This window comes from Podarcis vaucheri (assembly GCF_965113315.1).
Source record: "Podarcis vaucheri genome assembly, chromosome: 10".
Taxonomy (NCBI): domain Eukaryota; kingdom Metazoa; phylum Chordata; class Lepidosauria; order Squamata; family Lacertidae; genus Podarcis; species Podarcis vaucheri.
Window position 1 is genome coordinate 47,130,498 of NC_138748.1, and position 27,648 is coordinate 47,158,145.

At 44.2% G+C, this 27,648-nt stretch overlaps 1 protein-coding gene across 2 annotated transcripts in view; it reads left to right on the plus strand.

Moving 5' to 3' along the window:
• The window catches only part of CACNG2 (calcium voltage-gated channel auxiliary subunit gamma 2), a 132,557-nt gene extending 114,725 nt beyond the window's left edge, over positions 1-17,832 (plus strand). Inside the window, exons 3-4 of one of the 2 annotated variants that reach the window (XM_082240274.1) lie at positions 7,695-7,835; positions 13,546-17,832. In XM_082240274.1, the coding sequence (XP_082096400.1) occupies positions 7,695-7,835; positions 13,546-14,081 (677 nt within the window). In that variant the 3' untranslated portion in view covers positions 14,082-17,832. The remainder of the gene's footprint in view (positions 1-7,694; positions 7,836-13,545) is intronic. The other variant, XM_082240275.1, reaches the window with a different exon arrangement.
• Positions 17,833-27,648: the final 9,816 nt, after the last annotated feature.

Sequence of the window (27,648 nt, forward strand, 5' to 3'; positions counted from 1 at the left end):
TCATGTGTGCCTGGCGCTGCGTGCCCTTCGTTCTCTGCTGATGACATTTATGCAAAGCTCATTCCCTTGAGGACGGACACGCTGGGTGAGGCAAAATGTGAAAACCAGAGCATTGCACCTCTCAGACTGACTGTGTGTCTGCCTTGAAAAGCTCAGCCAAAGATTCCATCTCATGCTTCTCCCAGTTCTCTTGCACACACTGTCCTTGTTTTGTTTTGTTTTGACTAAATAGTAAAATAGATGCAAAATGTTGCCAGGCTTTACATAGCGTTATCAAATAAAACCTACTTTATCCTTGTGGAAAGAAAGCACTTTTTGCTGCTGAAACCTTCCAGCTGCATGCAGAATAAGTCAACGTCATTAAGCTACTTTGTGGGGTGGCCTGGGATGGGGCTGGTTGGGCAGAAAGTAGGCAGACCAGCAGCAGGTGCAGCCAGAGCCAATGAAAGGCAGAGCTAACTAATTTTAGCTTTGTCCCCAACCTTCTCCCTGTTAAGTTTTACAAAGCAACACTGAGACTGAGGAGGAGGAAACCAAGAACCAGTGTGGGATGTGTGTACGAAGGTAGGCAGACAGGGGCTGTTTGAGGGCAGACTGAGGGTGATGGGGCAGTGCCCCATTTGCGCTAATGGACCAACTAGTCTTTTCCCTTTGGGAGTTTCACGTGTCCTGTGCATCTTCCGCTTATAGGGACTGCCAGTATCCCAAATGGGGAACATGCATTAAGATTGAGACACCAGCAGTCTTGGAGATCAACAAAGAAAGATGCAGGGACATCAGGCAAGGGAAATTGTAGGGGAATAAGCTCAACGTCTATGCATACACTACTTTTTTAATTTGGGTTCAAAAAAGTACCAGAATTTAAATTGCAAAATGTATGCTGAATTTTGACCATTGTGAACGGCACACATAGAATCATAGAATTGTAGAGATAGAATGGACTCTTGTGTATATGATTAGATTAGATTAGATTAGATTAGATTAGATTAGATTAGATTAGATTAATGATTATAATAACCAGGTTCCCCTGCAGTGAACATGTGGGGGAATATTCTTTCCTAATCACTCCCTTTGTCTTTAATTCAGGGGTGCCCTTTGGAACTGATGGCACCACATTGGTAGTTTTGCTATTTAAATATGGTTTTCAACTATGTGCCCACATTGAGAAAGTCACATGGGAATTGGCTTTAAAGACTATATTTGTAGTCCTTGGGTTGCCATTTGTGAAACAGGAAACCACCTAAACATAAAACACAGGAAGCTGCCTTATACTAAGCCAGACCATTTGCCCATCTAGCACAGTATTGTCTACACTGACTGTCAGCAGCAATCCAGGGTTTCAGACAGGGGGCATTTCCAACCCTTCTCGGAGATGTCAGAGATAGGCCTAGGAAGGTGTACCAACTACTTAGGCATCATGGTGACGTTGCAGGTGTTTGAGATTTTCAATGCTTGTACTTTTATTTTCTCCTGGCTATATACAGATGGGGTCTAGACAGACAGTAGCCACCAAGGAAAGAGATATTAGGGGCATAGTAGATAGATAATTGATGGCAACAACACAGGGCCACACTAGATGTTACGAGAGATATGGAGCTGCATTTCTGTCTTTACTTTCTCCTTCTTGCGATGAAAAGATCTGCTTTTATCACACCTAGCAAAAGTGTGCTAGGTTTTGTATGCATTTTCCCCAATACACATTTTCCCATTCTTTTTGAAACACTTTTTAACCATAAAATGCATATTTTGTGCATCATTTTTGAGCATTGCAAAATACAGAGATGTGCATGACCCAATCAGCAGTTGCATTCTGATCCAGAGCAGTCAATATTCCTCCTCCATTCCTAGTGTTGACTGACTCTACCACATGCTAATTAGCTCACAAGAAGCTGAGCTGCACTGAAAAGTGCAAAGCTTCACATCTGTACTGTGTTATAGCACAGTATCTGAGCTGTGCTGATGGGCAGCTCAAATCGACAGTCTTGCAAGCCAACTATCCTACCTCAAAACTTACAAAATGGAATAGTAAAGGCTAAAATCTCCTTTTGAGACTCAAGGCATGGCCATGTGAAGTATCTTACTATCTCTACTTTAAGAATATGTTTAATAATACAAATAAATAAATGCAAGAATTGAAATATCCACCCTTGTCTTTTGGGCTTTACTTTCATCATGGATTAAGTTACAGGGGCAGAGGTTATAGACTTCACAGTTAACACAAGGAGTCTAAATAGCCTTCATATGGATTTTCAAAATTGTGCAAATAGGTATTCTGGAGTCATTTGTTATTAGTGAGGGCTCAGGTAACCTTCTAGGTTAGTTACTAAGGTGCTGGGGTATTCAAATGTATTCATTTCAGGACACAGTGCAACTAAGAGTAATCTTATTCCATGTATATTAATATCAACATGCTGCTTTTCAGGACCTGCAGATGGTGTCAAAGCCATTCACAAGATAATAAAAACAGTCTTGACTCAGAGAATCTTTTCACTGGTGGCAAAGACTGAAGTTGGAGGGAGGATGCATGAGAAGAGACAGCTGTAGTGGATAGAGTGATGGATTTGGACCAGAAAGATTTGGTTAATCCCCACTCAGCTAGGAAGCTTTGGGGTGGCTTCAGAAAATCTAACCTGTGAAGATAAAATGGAAGAAATGATAGTCGGAGCTGCTTGGAGAAACTGCAGGATCCAGATGTGATAAATATAGGCGTGCATGGTGTTGTCTGGGCATGACAAGTACAAGATGCACTTTCAAAGCAGTGTGCTTATGGTAATCCCTGGGGTAACTTGTTGCGCCTCTTGAGTGCTGTGTTACCAGAAAGCACCTTGCTAGAATCATGCACTCTGAGTGCAGTTCTCCATATGTGTCACCAAGCAGATGTTCTGCAGAAACCCATGGAATGTGCTTGTGTATCTGCTCCATCTTGGGGCTTGTTTGCCTACCTGCTTAGTGATCTGATCTCTGCCTCTCAGTGTCCTGCGCCCCAAAACACATGAGGATGCCGGGTTCTTTCTGAAACCATTTATAAGCAAAGCTAGGAGAACATGCTGTCTTGGTTCCACCTTCACCCCTATTAGAGCTGTGGCTGCACCTTCTCAGATCTGCTTTCTAACAGCAGGGCTCATCTTCGTACCTTGTAATTTTACAGCCGGAAGCCTGGCTTGTTATATTGCCAGGGCCCCCGTCGTAGACTTGGGATCAGCATTGGAGCATTAGTGCTGAGCAAGACTGTCAACCTATACAATATTTTATAGTGGTTACCTCTTTAGATGGCCATCAGTCAAGCAAGCTTAAAATCCATGGCATTGTTACAGAGCTTCAATCCACTTCCTGGGTTGGAAGGGTGTAGTAGTCAGAATGAGATTGGGCCATTACTACACCTAGCCCAACATTGTCTGCGCTCAAGGAGGTGTTTTCAGCATCATTGCCAGAGGAGAGATGTGGAGGACTGAACAGAGGACCTTTCACATACAAAGCATGTCCTGTCTGTCATCTTTACACATAGAGTTGCTAAAAAGTAGTTATATACCTGATATATATATTCACAGTCCACTTCATACAATGGAGATGTCTGATTACGTAGTTTTGGTTTCCAGTTTTTAATCTTTTTGAATGGGGGAAGATCATGTGCCTGCCTTTTAAGGTGGAATAGCAACAGCAATGGTTCATTAGTAAGGTTGGCAACTAGGCAGAAATATTTTCTTTTAAAAAAACCACACACACACACACACACACACACACACACACACACAACAAATGCAATCTAGTCTGCTCCTATGCCTTGAAGAGAGATGTGACACGCAGAACTCAACAGCTGTATGTTTATGTGACAAGGAGCTAAACGTTGCCATCTGTTCATTGTGCCACATCAAAATTGCTGTTGAAGGGACAAGTTCAAAAGCTGGAAACCCCACAGGAATATCCTTCCATCCACTCCACCCCTTCATGCTAGAACAGAGGAAACCCAGATAGAAGAACAAGGCATGGAAGACTTTCCCTATAAATATTAGAAATTGAAGACCTGCTGATAGGATGGCCGAGTGAAAAAGAGGCCAAGGCTTTCGCACCCTTGGCTGCAGCTGTATGTAACCTAAGGGTGGGGACAGGTGAAAAAAGGGATGGAGCTCCTGCATCTTTTATAGTTGTGCAGAATAGGAAATTTCAGCAGGTGTAGCTTGCAGAAGTAGGGTCCTTTTTTCCCCCCATCTGGCCACCCTATGTAATGCCTATAATTTTTGAACCTTCATCAGAGAATGCCTTCTATGGAACTATGCAATCAATGAACACAGTCCCCCTTGCTTCAGAGATCAGTTTCACACATTCATACACATTGCAGGGAGTAAGCTCACAATACAAACACCTAGAGCAAAGAGTTCAATTTTCTCTATCCTTCTAGTGAAAGAAAAGCTTATATGGGGCGGGTGGGCACAAATATTCAGGGCTGCATGACTGAACGTAATTGCAGTGCACCATGCAAATTGAGTGTAGTTTGCAATCATTAGGCTTGCTTCTGCATAATGTATTCTGAACGGTGGTCCTTTCCCAGGCAGTCAAATAAAACTGGTCCAGAAGAGGCTTTGTGCTGCTGCCACAATTCTCTGTTGTTGCTTTTGTGCTGGACTAATTAGCAATGTATGGGGGGCAGCGGGAGAAGGGAAATAGTGGCACACACCTATGGTATTCTTAAAAGGTCCCTCAGTATGTAGGGCATCCTCTGATGGCAAGCATCTCCTGGCATTTGTTGTCATTCCCCACCGTTAAATCTCATTAGTGTTTTCCTGAAGTCATTAGTGTAGCATACCACCATCTCTGAAACATAGCCAGGAAACTGGGAAAGGCAAGAGATGTTTCTCTAGCCCATCTAATACAGATTTAAAATCTTTTGGATCTGGACAGCATTGCTGCCATGTTTTCCACAGCAATTAGCTATGTGTTGGCACTAAAATGCATGTATTGTTGCAGTAGTAGTGGTAGTAAAATGTAACCTGTAGGGAATGTATAAAAGCTGATCCAAGATTTGAGTACCTGTCCCTTTATAAATGAAATACTTATTTTCCTCCTCCTGCCTTGGGTTTGATCTGTGTTTGGGGCATTTACGCAACATTCATATATTCTTAAGCAAAACAGTCAAACACCTGACGAATCAGGTGGAAAAAAAGAATTGCCTTGCAAAGCAAGTGAAAGGGACTGAATGAAAGGCAAGAGAGAGCACAAATTCCAAAACTCCCCTGATACAAAGCAGGCCCAAAGATAACCCAAGGTGTTTGTCTATTTCATGCTTTTTCAGTATAATATTCAGAGTGGTACAACTTGATTCAAGTGTGCAAGTAATGCTTTTATTGCGAAACTGTCTAAAAGCCAGCAACTGGTATTCAGAGACTTACTTCCCCCCACAGTGGAGGCAGATCATACCCATCATGGCTAATAGCAGGTCATTGACAGCATTATCTTCCATGAATTTGTCCAATCCTCTTTTAAAGCCATCCTGGTTGGTTACCATCACTACACCGTATAGGAATGAATTCCATACTTCAGGTATGCTCAGGGTGAAGAAGTATTTTCTCACGTCTGCCCCGAATCTTCCAACATTCAACTTCACTGAGTAGGCATCAGTTCGTCTTTGTAAATGAAAAAGTCCCAAATGTGAGATAACCTATCCTCACAGGGGAATTGCTTAAGTCATAGTGACCAAACGTGATGATTTACCTTGGAATCACATAGTCCTCCCAAGAAAGAAAGCTACAGTGGTACCTCAGCTTACAGACGCTTCAGGTTACAGATGCTTCAGGTTACAGACTCCACTAACCGAGAAATAGTACCTCGGGTTAAGAACTTTGCTTCAGGATGAGAACAGAAATCATACGGTGACGGCGCAGCAGCAGCAGGAGGCCCCATTAGCTAAAGTGGTACCTCAGGTTAAGAACAGTTTTTGGTTAAGAACAGACCTCCAGAACGAATTAAGTTCTTAACCCAAGGTACCACTGTACTTGCTTCTAACAGTTTCCTTTTTTGAAAATGTATCCTGTGAGCTTCTTTACCTCCTTGTATCACAGCACATGTCACACTGTTGCATCATGGGATATGTTTCTATAACTTAGCAGTACTAAATGGGGAGTGAGAACCTGGGAAGATTATAGGAGGGCTTAGATGGACCCTAATATAAAATTCTGAAAAGGAGTCAGAAGTAAACTAAACTCTGTGGTTACCATGTGATTTCTGTTCTCATCCTGAAGCAAGGTTCTTAACCCGAGGTACTATTTCTGGGTTAGCGGAGTCTGTAACCTGAAGTGTCTGTAACCCGAGGTACCACTGTAGGTGGACACCCCCCACCCCACCCATTTTCAATTCACATTTACTTGTGGTCTGGCCATCCTTGTGATTTTTTTTATTAAAGATTTTATTGATTTACAAAAGTGTTTGCAATGTCTCTCTCTCGTATTTTGGTCTGGCCATTTTAATCTGCATTGTGCTTTTGAGGACTGAACATCTCAGGTTGATTACACTCCATACATTTAAAACACATACACATACCCCCCCAAAATTTTGGGAACTGTAGTTTGTTAAGAGGAGTTGTAGCTCTGTGAGGAGTAAACTACAGTTTCCAGGATTCAGAGTGTGCTTTAAATGTATGGTGTGTACACAGCCTTGGATGCTGCCACACACATTACATTTTAAGTAGGAAATGTTAGCCCCAGTGTTTTCCATTGCAAGCATGTGAAGTGTGGACATGTGCATGTTCATCTTTAAATGCCCGTGTGCACACATTGTGGATACATGACCCAATCAGGCTTTTCTCACACATGTACATGCATGAACATATGTCACTTCCACACTTTACATTTTGCTGAAGCTCTGCGTTTCCTAGCCCAGTTGCAATGTATAGAGCCACCCATACGTTACTCTTAACCTGGTGTGTGTGTGTGTGTGTGTGTGTGTGTGTGTGTGTGTGTGTCACTTATATATCTGCATGCTACTGCCATCTGCTGGGTGGAATGTGTGAGGATGGGAGTGAATGAGAGAGAGGGTTAATAGGACTGCCTTCGTTTGTGTGCAATTCATATGTGCCTTTTCTAAGTGTGTGTCTGTGTGCATGCACACACGTCTCAGCAGGGATTTACCTTTTGGCTCTCCTAGGAGACACCTTTGCATCCACTTCTGCAAAATATCTGTGTTTATTTTTGTGGTGCCTCTCTGCTGATTGCAGTTGCCACCTATATGCCTCAGTACTGCACTGCATTGGTGGTGGCTTTCTGGCCTGCAGATTTCACTTTCTGTTTGGTGAGAGGGATGTGCCTTTGGGCTTTCTGGGTGCACGAAGGAGCCAGGAGAACGTCTGCTATCAGATGCCATTTGACTGGTCCCTGGCCCTAAGTTCACTGCTCGTTTCTAATATCCAAGATGTTGACAGTTCATTTGTAACAGCTCTCTTCTTCTGTTGACACTCTGTTTCTCTCTCCTCCTTCTGTCTCCTTATTCCTCCCCTATCACTGGCCTTTCCAATTCCTGTGCTTCTTTGCTCCGTCTTTTATGTTCATCCTTGGTACAATCCTCCGCCCCTCAATCTCTTCACTTTGCTCCTGTTTGCCTTCCCTCTCCTTCTCCCCACCCTTCTCCATGTTTCTTGCATGCATGCTGTTCTGTTTCTCCCCTTCCTCTCCCCACCACCCACCCCAAACCCCTTTCTTTGCTTACAGGGGCTGTAAGGGCCTCTAGTATTTTCCCGATCCTGAGTGTGATTCTGCTTTTCATGGGTGGACTCTGCATTGCAGCCAGCGAGTTCTACAAAACCCGACATAACATCATCCTTAGTGCCGGTATCTTCTTCGTGTCTGCAGGTAAAGGAGGGCTGAGGGTTGACCAGCGTCCTCGGGATCAAAGGACAAAAATCGCAAGCGAGGGAGGGAGGGAGGGAGGGAGGGGCTCAAGGTGCTGGGAGGCTGAGAGAGCAGCCACTAGCCAGCTGCCAGTGCAATGGAAGTGCGTGCGGGGGGGGGGAGGGAGCAGAGAGAGCAAGGAGAAAGGACATGCAAATGTTTGCACAGCTACAGTGACAGAGAATTAACTTAGATGAAAGAAGAAGTCAGAGAGAGGGGGAGAGAGAGAAGATGCATAACTGCATACTCCAGAAATTTCAACATTTTGGGGTTATCACCTGTTTTAGGCAAGCACCAAGGTAGACATGATGATGGGTTGTATCTATGCTAGTCCTACCCAGAGTAGGCCTGTTGACATTAATGGACAACAGGCTTAGGTTTGTCCATTTCAATGGGTGTCCTCTGAGCTGAATTTAGTTGGGTACAGCCCCAGATGTTTAAGGTCGTGTTTGCTCCAATTGCATACTTTTCTCCCAGCCAACTTCACTTCCAGTACAAGATAAAAGTTCGGCGAGGGGGACTGTAGAGGGTTATATTGTACAATTGCCCCCAAGTACACTGTGATGAAGGGTAGAATGGAAAGGGTGGAATGATGAACAAACAAGCTACAAGCAGAGTCGAGGGAGTGCTCTTAAAATCAGATGCCTCTGCCCTCATTACCTATGTGATTAGAGCATACCCAGGCTTGAACAGATAGATCTTCCACTATCTCACCTGGCGTGGCCCTGAGGTTGCAAAACCTCTCAAGCCCAAAGAGGATTTGCTGTCTTGCAAAATTTGCATTCAAAGGTGAAACTAGGTTTGCCTCAAGTAAGTCACCTGCCAGCTGAGGATTACATTTCACACCTGTGATGAAGAGGGTGCTACAGTAGTCTAAAAAAGTGTATGCCATAATAAATTTGTTGGTCTTTAAGATGCCACAGGACTCTCTGCTGGTTTTACTTATAATAGGGCTTCACACATGTTGAAAGTGATATATAAGATCATGGATTAGACTACAAGGCTTATTCTTCACTGTCCATTTGTTTGGCAGAGAAGAAGGGCCAAGACTTATCCTTCACTACTCAGTTGTTCAGCAGAGAAGAACAGTGCATATCTCTTCTGTGGCTGCATAGAAGGATAGGAAAGAGCTCCTCTCAAGACTTCCTCTTTAGCAGCCTCTTAGTAGGGAGGATGTGGGGCAATATAAGCAAGAACAAAATATAATGGTGCTTCTTCATCTTAAATACATTGGAGAAACCAGGCTGTTCCAACGTATGATGGGAAACTTTCATTTCAGCCACAGATTTGCTAAAGACAACGGTTATCTACCACCAACAGAAAATAAAAAGGACACACAAAAAAATGCCAACATACTTTTATTATTTTACGCATTATCTACAAGGCTGAGGAATAAAGAGTAGCTCAGGAAAGTGAAGAAGTTTTGTTTGGCATCTCATGCCTGATTGTGTCACTGAGGTGGTCTGGGCTGTACCATTTCAGCTTCCAGGTGGGGCCTCACATGATTGAATGTTCCTCCATACAGAAGAAAATCCCTCCACATGGAATATTAGAGATCAGAGAGTTCTAGTCTAAACATCTACATGGCATGCTAGTTTTCTAAGTACAAATATATATATATGCACGGAGTAACATTCAGTCATGTGAATCCCCAACTGCAATGGTATGAACCCCCAACTGCATTCAGAAGTGGTACAACCCCAGCAACAGGTTTCCCACCTCAGTGAGAACTAGGCCAAAGAAGAGACAGGACCTTGAATTTCACCTAATGTGAAAGTCATATGGAAACCCAAACCCAGCTTTGCAACCTTTTGAGCAATGATAGCTGCATCTGAAAATATTGCTGTGTGTAGGCTGTTCGTTAGTAGCCTGTCCCACTGTTTTGTGGCTTTTACCTCTTGCTTCTAATTACTGTATTTGTATGTTGTCCCTAATGGCGTCAAAGCTGTTTACAAAGGAAGTCAAACGCAATCAAATACAGTATATAAGAGAACTAAAGTAATGAATGCAGTATGCAAAACATCAGAATCCATAAAATAAGATTCCGCTTGCTCAGTATTTCTGTTCCCTGAATATCCACATGCCCATACCTCCATTAAACTATGTTTGCACACATTCACCCATAATCAAGCAAGAACACATGCTCCCTCACTCTCAACAATTATTGAACTCAACAGTCACCTAGTTACATATACAAAAGTCTTCACAACACTGGCAGACTAACGCTATGAGGCTAAAACCAAATATAATCCCAAATAAAAACCTCACACTGTGCATCCAAACACTCATTCCCATTCCCTTCAGATGTTTCAGGCTGCAATTAACTATCAGCCCCAGCAATCAAGGAGGATGGAAACTGTAGTGCAACAACACCTCAAGGTCACTAGGCTACTCTTGCCACTGGTTTATTGTTTGTGGCTGAGAAAGCAAGCTGTCCCTGAGTCCTCAGCCACCAGTTCCTAGCTCCCACATGAGAAGCGGTCAGACTCCAACCCCTAACTGCCAGCAACCCCAGACTGTCACCTTGGACAGCACCACACATCCCTACATTCAACCAAAGCACAATCATAAGGAGCAGAGTGGGGCACCTCACCTTCATAGAACCTCAAAACCATGACAGCTCTTTTCAGCTTTCTGGGCAGAACTGGAAAGCCTATTTGCCCTCTCCATTGGTTCTTGCTGACCAGTGATGCTGATATTTGGACTCATGCTTTATACAGCAGGGGGCAGCAGCTTGTGGACTGCTTGTAAGCCTCCTGAAGGGTCTGGCTGACCAGTGTTAGAAACAGGGTGCTGGATCAGATAGACCTCTGGTCCAAACCAGCAAAGATATTATATTACAAGGTCAGTTATTAATATTGTATGTGACTATTTTGGTGGTGCTCCATAACTGTCCATTCCTCTCTACTTTCACTATTGGCTGTTTCCTATATTAGCATGGGAGTTTTCTTTGGAAACTGGGGTGTGCTGCTTCAGTGCATCTGTTCCCTGCAAAACACAGGGCTTTTGGATGATTGCTCACAGGGTCAAATGAGGGCCATGAATCAGGCGAGGGCCATGGCTTTATCTAGACCTGAATTAAATGCTTCTTTGAAGTGCAGCATGCTGAAAACAGTGCTCTGTTAGGTAGGACACCAAGCGTGGAAAATCCAGAAGTCTTATCCTGCCTGCCAGTCATAAGAGACAATGTTACACACCTCTTGAAGATGCTCTGAAGCTTGAACATACCCCAGGAGTAGCCAACGTGGTACCCTCCAGATGTTGTTGGACTACAACTCCCATTATTCCCGAACACTGATGGGAGGTGTAATCCAAAATACATGGAGGGCACCAGATTGGCTGCCCCTGGCACACATCATCTGAGTCACTCACTAGGCTAGGTCATTAGACATTGTGGATCAGTTACTATCACATTAGTGGAGTGCTGACTTTCCTAGAGCAAAATCCAGTGAGTGTCCTCATCAGAGACACAATCTAGCATAAAGGAAAGACTGAACCAGCTCTCAGAATAACAATGCTGGAAAGGATCTCAAACCTCCAACCAGCTGCTGGTGCAGGAAATGTACTGCTACATCCCTGATGTTCTTGGAGAAAATGCCTGGTGAAGGCACACCTTAACATTTAGAGTTAGATGCATATTGAATCAGCCGTCTGGACAGATGTGGAACGGCATTGGTGTTCAACTCATGTATTCTGATATATCTTCTCAGAAATATGACTACAAAAAGTATATCATTTTGGAATGGCAGTGTTTTTAGCATGTGGCTGTCAGTGAGGAGCTCAGATCAGTAACAATATTCATAATGCTCATTGTTACTGGAGCTACAGGTAACTCACAACTTATGTGCATTTAACTTTTGTGCATTCAGCTTTATGTGCTTGGGCAGGGGGTTAAAAAGGGGGCAGGCAGGAAGGAAGGAAAAAAGACTTCGGCAATCCTACCCACCATTGCACCCAATGTATTTTGACTATACACAATTGTGGCTTTATGTGTTATCCCAGGAATGCAACCTCCATGTAAATTGAGAGTCACCTGTACTGTCTGCACCTCCATAAAAAGCTTAATTTGCAAATACGTTGTTGAGGTATCACAAACAAGTTGTTGGCAACAAGGTTGAGCCCTTTTATCAGATTCTCCCTGTGAGGAAAAGAGGGGCTGTGTATACTGCCCTGAATTCCTTGGAAGATGTGTGTGATGAAAGTCTAAAAGAAGGGAATGGAATGATTAGAATAAAACAACAACAACAGAGTAGTGTCCTTAAGGGGGCATCCTATCCCTACCATTATGCCAGCTGAGAGGCCCTGGGAAGCAGTGGAGGTGCTACCTTTCTATGAACAGAATAACTTATAAACAACCAGAAGTCCCCCAGAACCACCACCACTGTGACCCTTAGGAATGCTCTGCCCAATGGCTTTTAGGGTGGTCACTTTTTGTAGAATTATTGTGCAGCTCATTTGTGAATTTGAAAATACATTTTTGTCCCCAGTTAGCCCATTGACTATGAGTACTGTGTAAAATGTGGTAGTGAGATTATTACTTTTTAAAGAAAGCAACAGCATGACTTTATTGCCCTCTCTAGCACTGACCCATAATTTTGCAGATATTTAGCTTCTTTATAAAAGGGTGTGTGTGTGTGGCTCTCTTCCCATCCCCAGAATGCACAAAACTTGCCTTTCTTTTTTTACATGGAAACAGAGTATCATATTGGTTTGGCAGTAGTGTAAATAGAGCTCTGAAAGAAAATAAAACCAGGGTTGTTGTTTTTCCTATTGCCTAAAAAGTTTGCAAAAACTCCACTGGGGTTCAGTGCACAATTAGGGCCAAATCACTGGGTCATTTTTTTAATACTGAAGCCACCCAAAGTTGTCCCTTTGGGCATGGCGACTGGTCTTCTGAATTTGCCAATACTGAGAGTGTAGCACCCGTCACACAGCGTATGTGTAAAAAGATTTGTTAACAGGAAGCGAGGCCATCCCGTGGCATCACACGAGGGGCTGACCCTCAAGCATGGATGTCTCTTAGAGGGGTCGTGAAAAGCCCACATCTGCAAAGGGCGCCCTGATTGTGCAGTCTGCCTATACATGTCTGCCTATACTTATCTAGGCATGTACCCCACTGCAGGTGCTTAACACGGAGAGCCAATGACATGTACAGTATCGGGACAAGGGTCAAAAGTGTGGCCCCTGCTTCCTGTTAATTTCAGACTCACCACACTCTAAAAAGCAGTCCAAAAGAAGATTGAGCCAGGAAGAGGCATCATGACCTTGATGTGTTCGGGAGCATTCTAAATGCCCCCCACCCCTATATTGTGGAGGCTGCACTTCTGCACAATTGCCATCTTTTTAAAAAATGGTCACATGAATTGGCCTTGGGGTGGGGTACAGATTTTATATGTTGTTATTATTATTATTTATTATTATTATTGCATTTTTATACCAACTTTATTTCAAGGCACAAAAGTGGCCATATGTGGTTGTCCCCCTTCCCATCACAACTTCTCTGTGAGTTGAGAAATAAGGAGTGGCCCATAGTCACCCAGTAAGCTTCATGGCCGAGTGGAGATCTGAACTCTGGTCTCCCAAGTCCATATCTACCAGGGCTCTTCAGCTTATCCTTGACGTACATAGAGGACATGCTAATGGTTTCTTCTCTCTTGCCCTTTGTCCACAGGTCTGAGTAATATAATTGGCATCATTGTGTACATATCAGCCAATGCTGGAGACCCCTCGAAAAGCGACTCAAAGAAGAATAGTTACTCTTATGGTTGGTCCTTCTACTTCGGGGCCCTGTCATTCATTATAGCCGAGATGGTAGGAGTGCTGGCCGTACACATGTTTATTGACCGGCACAAACAGCTGCGTGCCAGTGCTCATGCCACAGACTACCTCCAGTCCTCTGCCATCACCCGCATACCCAGTTACCGCTACCGCTATCAGAGACGCAGTCGCTCCAGTTCCCGTTCCACTGAGCCTTCACACTCCAGGGATGCCTCTCCCGTCGGGATCAAAGGGTTCAACACCCTCCCATCAACGGAGATCTCGATGTATACCCTGACCAGGGACCCCCTGAAGGCTGCCACTACCCCCACCGCCACCTACAATTCAGACAGGGATAACAGCTTCCTCCAGGTTCACAATTGTATCCAGAAAGAAAACAAGGACTCTATCCACACTAACACAGCCAACCGCCGGACCACCCCCGTATGAAGCCGTCGAGAGGGGCTGAAACATGGGGGGGGGCTGGGAAGGTTGGAGTGGGACTTGGGTTCAGGATGGGAGGGAGCAGTAGGGGTGGGCAGGGGGAGAGGAGAAAGCAACCATGGGGAAACCTTCCAAAAGCAAAAAAATAAAAAAAACCAGAAAAAACCAGAAAACAAACTTAAGTGAAACACCTGAAAAGAAATGACAAAACGTTTTAAAAAAGGGGAAAAAAGGAAAAAAAACTTCAAAAAAAAATCAAGAGAAAGAAATTTAAAAATATAAAAAATAGAAAATAAATTTAAAAGAAAATGCATGATTTCCCATGTACCATTATTTTAACATTTAATAAAAACAGATTTAAAAAAAGGAACCGAGAAATAACAACAAAAAAATTAATTAAAAAACCAAGTGGGAAGAGGAGGCAGCTCTTTGGGTTTCTGGGGGGTTTTACTCTTTACTTTTTCAGTTTGTTTTCTTTTCACTTTTAACCCACTGTGGACTTGCAGGTTCTTAAAGATCTCCAGGGACAGGTGGTAACAAAACGCAGTGCTTTCGGTGTCCTTGTGGATGCCTTTATTGCACATGCACTGGAGCCTGCCTAAGCTTACCAAACCCCCTGGAGTGATGAGTGATTCGACATGTTCCTGTGGGTCCACAGGGCTTAACAGTGACCTTCCTGTCCTTGGGATTTGAGGGTTTAATGCTGATTCACTGATCTCCAGGTCTCAGGAAGCTAAGGCTGATCAGCTCAGCCTCATCAGCCTGTGACTATCCTGGGGGTTAACAGTGACATTGCAAAAACAAAAAAAAGCTTCATAAAAAAGTGGCAATTTTTTAATAAAACAGAACCAACTATAAATAAATGTAAATATAATAAGTGGATTTACTTGCAAGAAAGCCAGATAGTATTTTTCTTTTCATTTTTCTTTTCCAGCTTGAAAACTGTGAAAACTAAAATCTTAGGGGTTGAGAGGCTTCTAAAGAGAAAATGGAAACTGAATCCATTTGAAAACAACAAAAACTTTTTAAAAGACACCCAGAACTTGGCCACTTGGTTGGTGTGGGTTGAATTCCCTCACGGGCCATGAGAATGTTGGGCTAGGAAAAAGCGGGGGGGGGCATCTCTCCCCACAGAGAAAAGGCTGCTGCTATTGCTGGGGCTGCAACCTCGAACACAGAACAAGGACTAGATGTTAGTGTGGAGACTTCTGCTCATGTTCCCTGACAGGCAGGCAAAACATGCTATCCCCTGAACTCACTCCCAGGCTTAAAAAGAAGTCAACAGGCAAAATGGCTGCTGCTTGTCTCCCGTTGTCGGTTTCATTTACACTGCTAGCTTTCCTGGTGCGTGGATAGCTCTCGCCGGATTCATTCAATGCCCCTCTCATGAACACCTGACACACCGAATCAAGACACAGTCCCCATGCCAAGTACATAACTGCAGAAAAGTTATTCCCTGACTTCATTCTGTTGTCAGTGCCAGCTGGCTGTAGGGCCCAGCCAGTCAAAAGCTGTAGGCTTAGCCTGCCTTACGCAGAGACACCCGCCTTTAGGGATGCCATAATCAAATATGGGACAGCTTGGCCTCCGGACCTTTAAGAGAAGGTGCCGTTTTCCCCACCCGCCATTGCAGCAGCAGTGATGGGAGAGAAAACCGCAACTGCTCAGATTCTGCTGCCGCTATGTTACATAAAGTCAGACGGGCCAAGTTGTCCCATGTGGGAGCTGGCAGCTTTGCAAGTCTCAATTGAAAGGGAGAGATCCCTGAGGCTCAGCCTCTTTTTAGGGACCCATTTTGCCCTCTTTCTCCCCAGTCTAACCCCTTCCTCTCACCAAAGACGCCCATGGCAGAGAGAAAAGGTCGTCTTGAGATCTCTGCCACAGGAAGTCTGCCAGAAGGATTATGGGGTAGGAGTCTTTGGGAGAAGCGATGATACAGAAGAGCAAGGGGGCTGCATAAAGGGTGGGGGGCATGAGCCTTGTCTTTCTTGGGCCCAGCATTTCCCTCAAAGGTCTATAGGTCCCGTCCCCCCCCGCACCTGCTGTCGGTTATGGCCATAAAGAGTCACTGCAAAACTCTACCACAGACCCACAGCTAGGCCTCACTAGACCCTTACCTGGAAGGGGCTCCTGTGCCTTTAACAGCCAAGTCATAAGGAGGCGGTTGACATGTCCTGTTCCCCCCCCCCAACACTGTGGCACTTCTTATATGTCTCTCTTGTATATGCTTCTCAGCACACGTCAGAGGAAGGGACACATTTTAGAGTTCCAGAGATAAGCCTCCCAACTTGACTTTGCTGACAGGCCTAGACTACCCACAATCCATCTTCTCCCCCTTGCGTACCCCAGTAGTTCCCATCCACATTCACTCTGGAGCAAAGGCTTATGCTGTAAGGCAGTTGGGCCTTCCTGGTGACATGCCCAATTCTACTTCCTTGCTGCTTGGCCACTTAAGGCTTACATTCTTGATTCCACTGCATCTGCCCCTAGTTTACATCTGTGAAAAGCAAGCATATACATAGAACACTCCCTAACCTACACCCACACACCCCATCACAGACACCCAAATCACCATTGTGTACATGAGGGCCATTCGTTTTTCCACTGAAGGGAAACGGTGTGCCACCGCTTTTACTTCAGTTCCCTTTTTAACACTGTTAATGGCAGATGGGGAGAGCAGGATCCCAACGAAGGTAGCAAGGCAGACAGTGCTTACAGCTATGGCGTTGAATTAGCTTTGAGGTACAGATCTGGCTTGGGCCAAAAAAAAAAAGGAGATGGGGTGAGCTCTCCATGGTCCTAAGAGGCCAGAGCCCTTTGCATTACCTTGAAGGAGCAGGATTTGGGGCTGAGGGTTTTGCTGAGTGGGGTCCAGTCATTCCTCTTGGCACCTTTAGGCTCTCGCCTGACTCTTCTTGTTTGAACAAGTGCTGCTCCAATTCAGAGAGTCTTCACTCCCCCAGCGGCTGAGCTCCTGCTGGAACTGAAACGGGGTCCGAAAAAGCAGCCTGCACTACCCACCCAACTACTGCTGCCTTCTCCTACTTTTCTTCTCTTTGAGAGGAGAGTTGAGTCCTTTTCCAGGACAGAGTTGTGTAGGGAAGCAGCAGGTGGGGCACTGAGCCAGTGACAGAACGCATTCTCCCCAAGCCTCAGCAGAAAAGTCCCTCATGGCTGAAGGGCCTAGATACAGCTTGACCGACATTATTTATCCGTATGGAACACCCCGTTTTATAGTGAATGTCTAGAACTCCTGCTTAATCCCAAGCCTCAGCCTGCAAACCTGTAACAATGAAAAGGGCAGAAGGGGGTAAAATGAGCCAATATCCAAAGCCCTGGAAATGTGTTTTTTAAAAAACTGGTTTTGTGTTCTCCAGCATATGCAGAGGGTGGTATTTTGGTTGAAATCCCAAAGCTGCTTTCGAGAACTTGATTCCTATAGAGTTCTCTAGCATTTCTGAATGAATAAAAGATGAATGAGAAATTGTGCGTGTGTGAATGAGTGTGCGAGTGTGCGTGAGTGTGCGTGAGAGAGAAACAAGTAAGAAAGAGGGAGGAAAGGAGAGGGAGGACTAGGACTGGTGAGGAATTTTTTTTTCCAAGGATACTGCTTATGTTCAGCTCAAACCAGTTCAAGAAACAAACCTCCATTTTCTTTATTTTGTGTTTTTTTTCAGACTGTTAAACAGAAAAATTTTAAAAAGAAGAAAATACAAAAAAAAATCCTGGTACATGAAATAAAGATTTTATATATATATCACTTGGTCCTTGTTTATGTGGGTATGTTTGGTGGCTTGGAGCAATGGATTTTCTTTTTTCTTCATGGAGAAATCCCTGAGGAAAGACAGTGCAAACAGAAGTGAACGGAAGCCATTTTGTCTTGGCTGAAGACCTGAAAAACAGCAGTCCAGTTTTGCTCTTAATCTAAAGAACCGAGGATGGAAGATGTAGAAGCAAGAAAAATGAAGAGTGTAGGGAGAATGGGGCATTACTGTTCTCTGTCTGAAGTAAACGTAATTCACTGGACTTCCTTGGTCTTCTCTGGCAGACAGGAGTATTATGGATATTTTTAGATTTCCACTAAAATATCCAGTTTTCACAATATAGTGTTTGATTGTTTAGAGGAATATTGTTGTTAAAGCATCTGTTCTGCATGGGCCCTGAACCTGAGGTGGTCAGTATTGCCCCTTTATGTCCCTGTTCCATTAATGCCTCAGGAAAATTTCTACTGTTATTATATATAATTATTTTATAACCTTTTTCTTCACTAGAACTGTGGTTTACTGAGGCTGAGAAAGAAGTTGAGAAGAGCCCACAAAATGAACCAAGCCTCCCAAATTTAAAATTGAATTGCTTCTGTTATATAACAGCTTCTACCCCACCTTATTTACAAATGTTTCAAGATAGCTCAGATTAAGAGGACATAATAAATCACCTCAATACTAGTATTTTTAATAACGATGATAAAAGCAGTAGTAGCACACAACATAAAATCAATAATCAAAACAGAGAGTTAAAAACAACAACAACTCACAAACCAGAGGAACAAATATATGTACAATGTTCAAATCAGATGCCATTCAAACTCTGAAAGAACATATTGTCGTACCAGGCACACCTGCTTAGAGATGTTATTCCATAATTTAGGTGCCACCATTGAGAATGCCCTCTGTCCAGAAGCCACCCACATACCCTAAGAAAGATGGGGCACCTGGAGGAAGGTCTCTAATGGAGAGTTTAATTCTAATTAGATACATGTGGAGAGAGGCAATCCTTCAGATATCCCATTTGACTAGATCATACTGACAGAGGTATACCCGAAAGAGATGCTCCTCAGATTCTATGCTAGTTATCAAGATCTCAGGGATCTAAGTTTTCATACCGATATGCCATAAAGTAACATACATTGGTAAAGTATACTACATTGTGGCATACATTGAGTTTATTTATTTATTTCCAGGAATATCTTAGCAGGGCAGATTGGGACCCCTGCCAGCCCAAATTTGGGCTTGCAGACCAGAATTTTCTGCCCCTGTTTTACAAAACGCATCAACAACACATTTGACAGTTTGCTTGCTTGCAGTCTTCGTTAGGAAATCTAGCTACAGTTTTTCAGCAGAAGACCTTCAGTATCATCCCCCAGAGACTGAAGGAGGTAAGTGTGAAGTGGGCAGGATTGGACTTGGAATAAGGAGACTTGGAGTCAACATGTGACTCAGGGCTAGACAAAACATGAGGGGAGTTCACCGTAACTTTAAGTATGTTTGCTCCCATTGTGCAAAGGGGAGGTTGTGATTTCAAGTTCAAAGGGGTTGCTGAATCTGTCCCCTGACTTCTATTTCATCTGGAGTTTGTTCTACAAAGTCATCCCCACCCCCACCCCCCAAGCTGGGCATTGATCATAGGATGTGAGCCTGAGTGGGAGAAAAGCAAGAGGAAAAGTGGTGGGTGCTTCTTTTGCACTTTAAATAGCAGCCCTCAGGTATACACCTGTGTTGTTGAAGCAGACACATTTAAAGGCAGGAATCTGCTGCTATTGTGTAATTTGACTCAAGGACAGCTCCACGTTTGAGAGGGCTTTTTGTGGATTACCCTCTGGAGATATTCCTCCTATTTCAGGGCTTATTTGGCAGTGGTGGTGGGCTGGTGGACCACTGCAGTAGCACTATGAACAGTGCCAGGCAGCTGAGTCTGAGCAGCCATTGAAATTTCCCACAATGCCTCTGAGCAACACACAGTTGGGTGGCATTGTGGGAAACTGAAATGGCAGGTGATGTCCAACTACCTGGTGCAAAGGGGGAAAGGAGATTTCAGTGGGTCGTCCTGGAGCACTAGGGGCCCAACGACTGCCCAAGGGTGCCATGAACTGACACCGGGCCTGGTTTGGCCGTCAGGCAGGAAGCTTGCTGGGTGACCTTGGGCCAGTAGGCTTCTCTCAGCCTAATCTACCTCACAGTGTTGTGGGCATAAAAAGCCAGAAAACACAGAAATTAACACCACGGAGCTCCTTGGATGATGAGTGGGATACAAATGTGACCAATAAAGCCATTGTGCATTTGTGTTTATTTCTTAAAATCTCATTATTTAAATTGTAACTAGTTTTTATCTTTATACCAAGATGAAGCTAGATTAGATTTACTCCACCTTCAGTTTTTCATCTGATCTCTTATTTGAGGAGATGGATCTTTTAATATCACAAACAGTATTAAACTTGGAAATAATTACCAGTGCCTGGTGGCTAGAATCAGTATAAAAGCAATGGTGAATGTAAATTTTCCTAATGTGGTTTCTAGGATAGACTATGAATATGTTGTTTAGCTAAGATTCTACACTGAAGAAATATCAAGGGCTTCCTAGCTGGGGGTGGCATTCATCAGACATTCTCATTAAATTCAGTGGAAGTTATGCTCAGGTAAGTATGCAGCATGAATATGTTCTTACGGAAACATTTAATTGATTAATTGAACCAATCAATTGATTAAAAATCATAAAACTATAAAAAGGCTCCTGTTTGATCAGGCACCATTCCATCCATCCATCCATTTATTCAGATAGCAATATGAATATGCTTCCTTTTTGTCAATGAACTCAAGGGCTGTGGCCCAATGGCAGAACACACACTCTCCCCGGCATATCCTGGTACAGCAAGAAAAGACTCCTGTCTGAAATTTTGGAGAGCTGTTGCCTGTCAGTGTAGAAGAGTGGTCTCACTCAGTATAAGATAGCATCCTGTGTTTACAATGGAAAACAATGACATATAAATCTAATTTGCATGATATGAAAGAGATGGAAAGAGAAGAGGAAAATGTGAAAATTCCAGGCACTATTTCTAAACAGTTTTAGAAGCAGCCTCTCTGCTCAACACTCAGTCCAGGGCCCCATTCAGAAGAATGAGCAGAAGGGCTCATCAAATGTGGCAGCGCTGTTTTGCCACATTTGATAATTAGAAAAGTTATGCACATTACCATATAAAGAAGCAAATACACCCCAATTAGACCCAAAGTCTAGAACTACCAAACTGCACCACTGAGTTGGCTCATTAGCTGACCCCGGTCACTTCTATGCAGCTGCAAGACTGCAATTGTGTCCCATAGGACTAAACACCATCAAAACGAGCAGGCAAAATTTACAGTTCTGATTGGCTAAAGTTACTGTCTCTAAGCAGGTGACAGGCCAACTTTTTATGCATGACAGCTTCTAAAAAGAAATGAACATCTCGGGGTCAGCAGCAAGTGCCAGGGACAGGGCAACTAGATCCCTCCAGCTGTTACTGGAGTAAGGTAAAGGTAAAGGGACCCCTGAGCATTAGGTCCAGCCGTGACCAACTCTGGGGTTGCGGTGCTCATCTCACTTTATTGACCGAGGGAGCTGGCATACAGCTTCCGGGTCATGTGGCCAGCATGACTAAGCTGCTTCTGGTGAACCAGAGCAGCGCATGGAAACGCTGTTTACCTTCCTGCCAGAGCAGTACCTATTTATCTACTTGCACTTTGATGTGCTTTCAAACTGCTAGGTTGGCAGGAGCAGGGGCCGAGCAACAGGAGCTCACCCCGTTGTGGGGATTCGAACCGCCGACTTTCTGATCGGCGAGTCCTAGGCTCTGTGGTTTAACCCACAGCGCCACCCACCTCCCTGTTACTGGAGTACAACTTCTATAATCACTGTCCATTGGCAGTGCTGGCTGAGGCTGATGGCAGCTGAAGTCCAATGACATCTGAAGGTTTGCAGATACCCCACTATACACATACACGTATCTGCAAAAAAATCCGGGATACAGAGGCATATTCTCATTACAGATGCTCCAGGTGATCATGTATAAGTACCATAAGAACTAGCAGTAGAGATCCAGTGGCTAGAGTGGTTTATTGGAGAATATATTATTTACTATCTGTTTTGCTTTCAGCTCAGCACACATTTTGTGGTCCAAGCTATTCTGACATCACACGCTACTCAAATGACCATTTTGCTTGGATGTATTATTTCCACGCGCTTCTCTGCCTGTGGATACACAAAAGGAGCTTGCACAATTAAGAACAATAAGACATCAAAACAGAAATAGCAAACAATCATCATAAACTGATCTGTAGAAAATGTAACTTGAAAAAAGAGACAATGCACATACAGTACTGTATTTTTGTAAACCAAATCTTTAATAAAATATATTTTTTTAAAATAAAAAAATCATAAACGCAAACAGCTTTAAAACTTTTCATGGAGGCAAATCAAGCAAAAACCCTTATCAGGTTGTTAAAATGGTAACGCTTGTATGAAACAATAATAGGGAGAAGTGAAACGACCAATGAATATAAGAGAACTGGGAAGATAAAGCACTTAAGGCAGAGATGGGGAACCTGTGGCCAACCAGATGTTGTTGACCTTCTGATTGGCAAGCCCTAGGCTCTGTGGTTTGAAGACAGGAGTGCCTGGCGTGCTCTGGTCCATGGGGTCACAAAGAGTTGGACACGACTAAACTACTAAACAACAACAACAACAGGCTCTGTGGTTTAGACCACAGCGCCACCCGTGTATTACTACTACTAATAATATTCAATGTCTCCTTAGTGGGATCTCCACCAAAAGGTGCATAATTGGCCATACCCCTCTGCAACACACAAAGCTTTGAAGAACCTTTACGTAAATGCCTCTGACCTGAATCCCAATGGTATCCTCTCTGATCCACAGGTTCAAGGATGAAAGAAGTGCTGGGACTCCCAGAGATAGAGAGGGTTAAAGCAGCAGGTTGGCTCCCTGGTCTGACACTGATAGATTACAGTATGTCCTCTGTATTAATAGCACTGCAGTTCTCTTCTCCCATCTCTTTGCTCTCTCCTGCTGCATCGTGCACAGATCAATACTGGGGCCTCAGATTAAAATTCCACGACTAACTCACTTAGTCACTTATAAACACCATCTCTGCCCCCTGTCTCCCATCTCCTGCCTCGCCATCACTCACCCGTCTTTCATTTTCCTTCCTCACCTTTCTCTGTTCTCCTTACTCTCGAGTCTCAGTTTCAAATGCATGCATTCCCAATGCACCCTGCCCTCTCAAAGGCCCTGAGTAGCTTCTGAATAGCTCCCATTCACTGCTGGAATCAGGGCTATGGGGAACCTAGGCTGCCCCATGGTGGGAGGCCCCTTACCTCTCTCGCTCATAAGCCACACACTACCTTGTCTCAGATACATTTTTTCCCGTCTTCTCAATTCAAGGCTGTGGATCTGACATGCTTATATGCAGCTCAGACACAGCATTAGATATTGGGGCGCAGAATTCACTATCCTGAGAATTCCAGCATTCACTTTATGATCATTAAAAAATATACAGGGAAGGGTCTGAGTCCAGCAACCTTGCCCACATTGCCAGGTTGCGCCCATCATTCCGAATCAGTCCTGCAAGGCCAAGAACAGTAAAGACAAGAGAGCACGAGCAACTGTCAAAATATACAGAGAATACCTCATCATTTAGGAAATCCTGGAGGGGTATGAATCAAGCAGAGAGGTCTAGGAATTTGCAAAAGCAAATCCCGACATGCTTTGAGAAGTCTCTAGATGTACAACATTTTCCAAACCAATGGTGGAAGCACACTGGATGCAGGGTAAACAGGAGTGTGTGCTTAGCCATAGTCTAACCATGGCATAAGCATTGTGCAAGCGGTTCAGATGGAAAGCTCAATACACAGGCCTCTTTAATTTACAAGCAATCCGCAAAGTCACTGAATGGAAGCTTCAAGGCTGTACCTTGAAGATCTGAAAATCCAGATAAGCAATATTGGCGAAGAGTTTGGCCTATTCCAAGATACAGTGGTACCTCAGGTTGCATACACTTCAGGTTACATACGCTTCAGGTTACAGACTCCGCTAACCCAGAAATAATACCTCGGGTTAAGAACTTTGCTTCAGGATGAGAACAGAAATCGTGCTCCGGTGGCGCAGCAGCAGCGGGAGGCCCCATTAGCTAAAGTGGTGCTTCAGGTTAAGAACAGTTTCAGGTTAAGAACAGACCTCCGGAATGAATTAAGTACTTAACCCGAGGTACCACTGTACTTTACCTCCCAATCACTACCTCTTTTTTCTGTTTTCTTCTTGCTGATTTGGTGCATAGCAAGCCCTCTCCAATCCTGCAAGCTAGTATCAAAGCACTAACAAACCCCCCACTGTCCCTTTGATCTGCACATTGGTGAGCTGCCACAGGAAGCCAGTGGGAAGCCTTATCACAGAGCTAATTATAAGCATTCTTCAAGCAGGCTCCATTCTAGGACCACTGGAGATTTCCCTTCCAGATCCAAAGATTCAAATCAGCACAAGCACCCACTATATTACTGTATTGAAAAATGCACATTGCACTTTTAGCTTAAATGGTGAATGAACATTCATAGCAACAGCCGCCATAAGGTAGGTTAGGCTAGGGGAGACTGTCCCAAAATTACCCAGCAAAATTCATGCCTGAGAACACCAACTTAATCCATATCCATGGCCAGTCCTAGTTTACACTCTATCCACTATATCAGGAGTAGGTAAAAGGTAGATTGGGGTCTACTGATATATCTCTAGATGCTTGATAAAGATTTCTGCCCCCAAATCTGCCGGAACCATGTAACAAATATTTCTGGTCCCAAATGTGTTGGAACCATATAGCACCAATCCTAAAGGATCTACACTGGATTCCAGTATTCAGTGTTGGTGTTGGCATTTAAAGCCCTAAATGGCCCAGGCCCAGTATACCTGAAGAAGTGTCTCCACCCACATTGTTCAGCCCGGAAACTGAGGTCCACCTCTGAGGGTCTTCTGGCAGTTAGTTCCCTCACTGCGAGAAGTGATGTTACAGGGAACCAGGCAGAGGGCCTTCTCGATAGTGGCACCTACCCTGTGGAACTCCCTCCCATCAGATGTCAAGGAGATAAACAACTACACAACTTTTAGAAGACATCTGAAAGCAGCCCTGTTTTTAATGATTTATGTATGTCTTACTGTGTTTTTATATTTTGTTGGAAGCTGCCCAGAGTGGCTGGGGCAACCCAGTCAAATGGGTGGGGTACACTCCACAGGCACATACCTCCACATGTGGTGGGAGTGCCCCGAAATCCAACTATACTGGACAACAGCCATACAAGAAATATGTAAAATAACTAAGCAAGTATTAGAAACCACCCCAGAACTGGCCCAACTAATTATCTTCCAAGACAATAATGCCCATTTACACCACAAAAAACTCATAACCCACCTACTTTCAGCCTCCAGAAACATCATAACCAGACACTGGAGAGACCTGTCAGGAGTAAGCATGGACCAATGGTACCAAATAGTATGGGAAACAGCCTTACTAGATAAATTAACCAATAAACTGAAACTGACACGGGGACAAATAGAAGAAGATGCCTTTACCCCGGTATGGCTCCCCTTTATCACATACACAGCCCAACAAGACAATGAAAAGAATCCACCAACAGCATACAAATCAGTATGGCTAACCTGATCCAAAACACCCAGCCACCCCACTCACACATGAAAAAAAGATCACCACAGCCATTCCCAAACAACCAACCACACCCTAGGCCAACCCCAACCTCTCTCACCACCAAAGGACACATGTGAATAGCACAGAACCTGCACAAGCGACGCTGACACAAAACCCTACGTAAAACAGAAACATCGCCACCGTTCTTAAACCGAGGTGCGCTTTCCCTCATGAGGCCTACCGCCGTCGGTGCCCTTCAACTGTTCGGATTCCGTTCTTAGACCAAGGTGAAGTTCTCAAACTGGGACACTATTTCTGGTTTTACGGAGTTTGTAAACCAAATTGTTCTTAAACTGGATTGTTCTTAAACCGATGTACCACTGTATTGTTGTTGTTGTTGTTGTTGTTAAACACGATGATGAGTGAAGCATTGCTATTTCCCAAGAAACTTAACAGAACATTTCAATGGAAGCCCTCCCAGCTATAAACACATGGCTTGCCTCTGGAACAGGGTATCCCCAGAGGAACTATAGACAAATCGGCCAGCAATTCACTGCCAGTAGGAAGGCCCCCGGCCTGGGCTGGATGGATCAGCACTTCCCTTCTCCCGCGAAGAGAAACAGCTTGATCTCTGTGCCAAGTGCTGCTTTGTGCACTAACCCCAGAAGAATTCTTGTTAAGGGGTGATGTAATGGGAACGGAGAGACAAGGAAGTGAGAGTGCCCCAGGGCCAAAAGCTGAGCAGCACAGGCCTCCAGGGTCCCATTCCTCCCAGTAGGCTGGGGCAGGCTCTGTGTAACAGTGATTAATAACGATACTCTGCATTTATAGAGCACTTTTCATGTTCAAAGCTCTTTACAAACATTAACTAATTAATCTGTCATATTAAATGCTGCCTTTAGAGAGCTGTTGATCAAAGCAAGGTCTCCTGGGTAGGCTGCTGAGCTCAAGCTCAAAGGTACAAGGCGACGTTCATGAGAGCTGGTCTCTTGCAATGCTTGCCTGGATCTTCAGTAGGGATGGAAGGATCTCTCACCTACTCTGATTTTCTCATTTTCCCCATCTTGGATTCAGTTCTCGACATTTTGCAGCAAATTGTGATTTTTTTGGGGGGGTGGGGGGTTAAATCCTCATGAAAAACCATCAGCACTGTAATGCGATTTTTCCCTAATAAAACAAATTTCATATGCAGTTTTTACTTACACAATATTTGCAAGCAATTCCCCCTAATATAATGCATTTTTGGGATGTTGCTTTCACTAATATCTTCACTCCTATGCACACTATCTCTGAATATATGCATTTTTTTGAAACATAGGTTGGCTGGACAACTGCACTGCAAAATTTGGGTAAGCGTGAATTTCAAGATAGCTGTGGTTTGGTTCACATTTTGTTTCAGAAAGTACACCATGTGTGCATCTATGACACAGCTTCACTCTATCTGCATAGAGTGGATTGCCACTGTTTCACATGATGGGTAAAGCTTTGCTGTTCCCCAAGTACCATAGGAACCAAGGAAGCTGTCTTATACTAAGGCCGACCATTGGTCCAGCTAGCCTAGAACTGTCTGCACTGACTGGCAGCTTTCCAGGGTTTCACACAGAGGACATCCCCAGTGCTCCCTGGAGATGCCAGGAATTGACCCAGGGACCATCTGCATGTAACTCAGATGGGCTGCCACTGAGCTGTGTCTCTCCCCATTTGACAAGCACAAGCCACTGAAGTTGAACAGTGTACTCCCATTTAAAACCTCCCTAATTTGTTGTTGTTGTTTAGTCATGTCCGACTCTTCATGACCCCATGGACCAGAGCACGCCAGGCACTTCTGTCTTCCACTGCCTCCCGTGGTTTGGTCAAACTCATGCTGGTAGTTTCAAGAACACTGTCCAACTATCTCGTCCTCTGTCCTCCCCTTCTTCTTGTGCCCTCCAACTTTCCCAACAGCAGGGTCTTTCCCAGGGAGTCTTCTCTTCTCATGAGGTGGCCAAAGTATTGGAGCCTCGGCTTCAGGATCTGTCCTTCCAGTGAGCACTCAGGGCTGATTTCCTTAAGAATGGATAGGTTTGATCTTCTTGCAGTCCATGGGACTCTCAAGAGTCTCCTCCAGCACCATAATTCAAA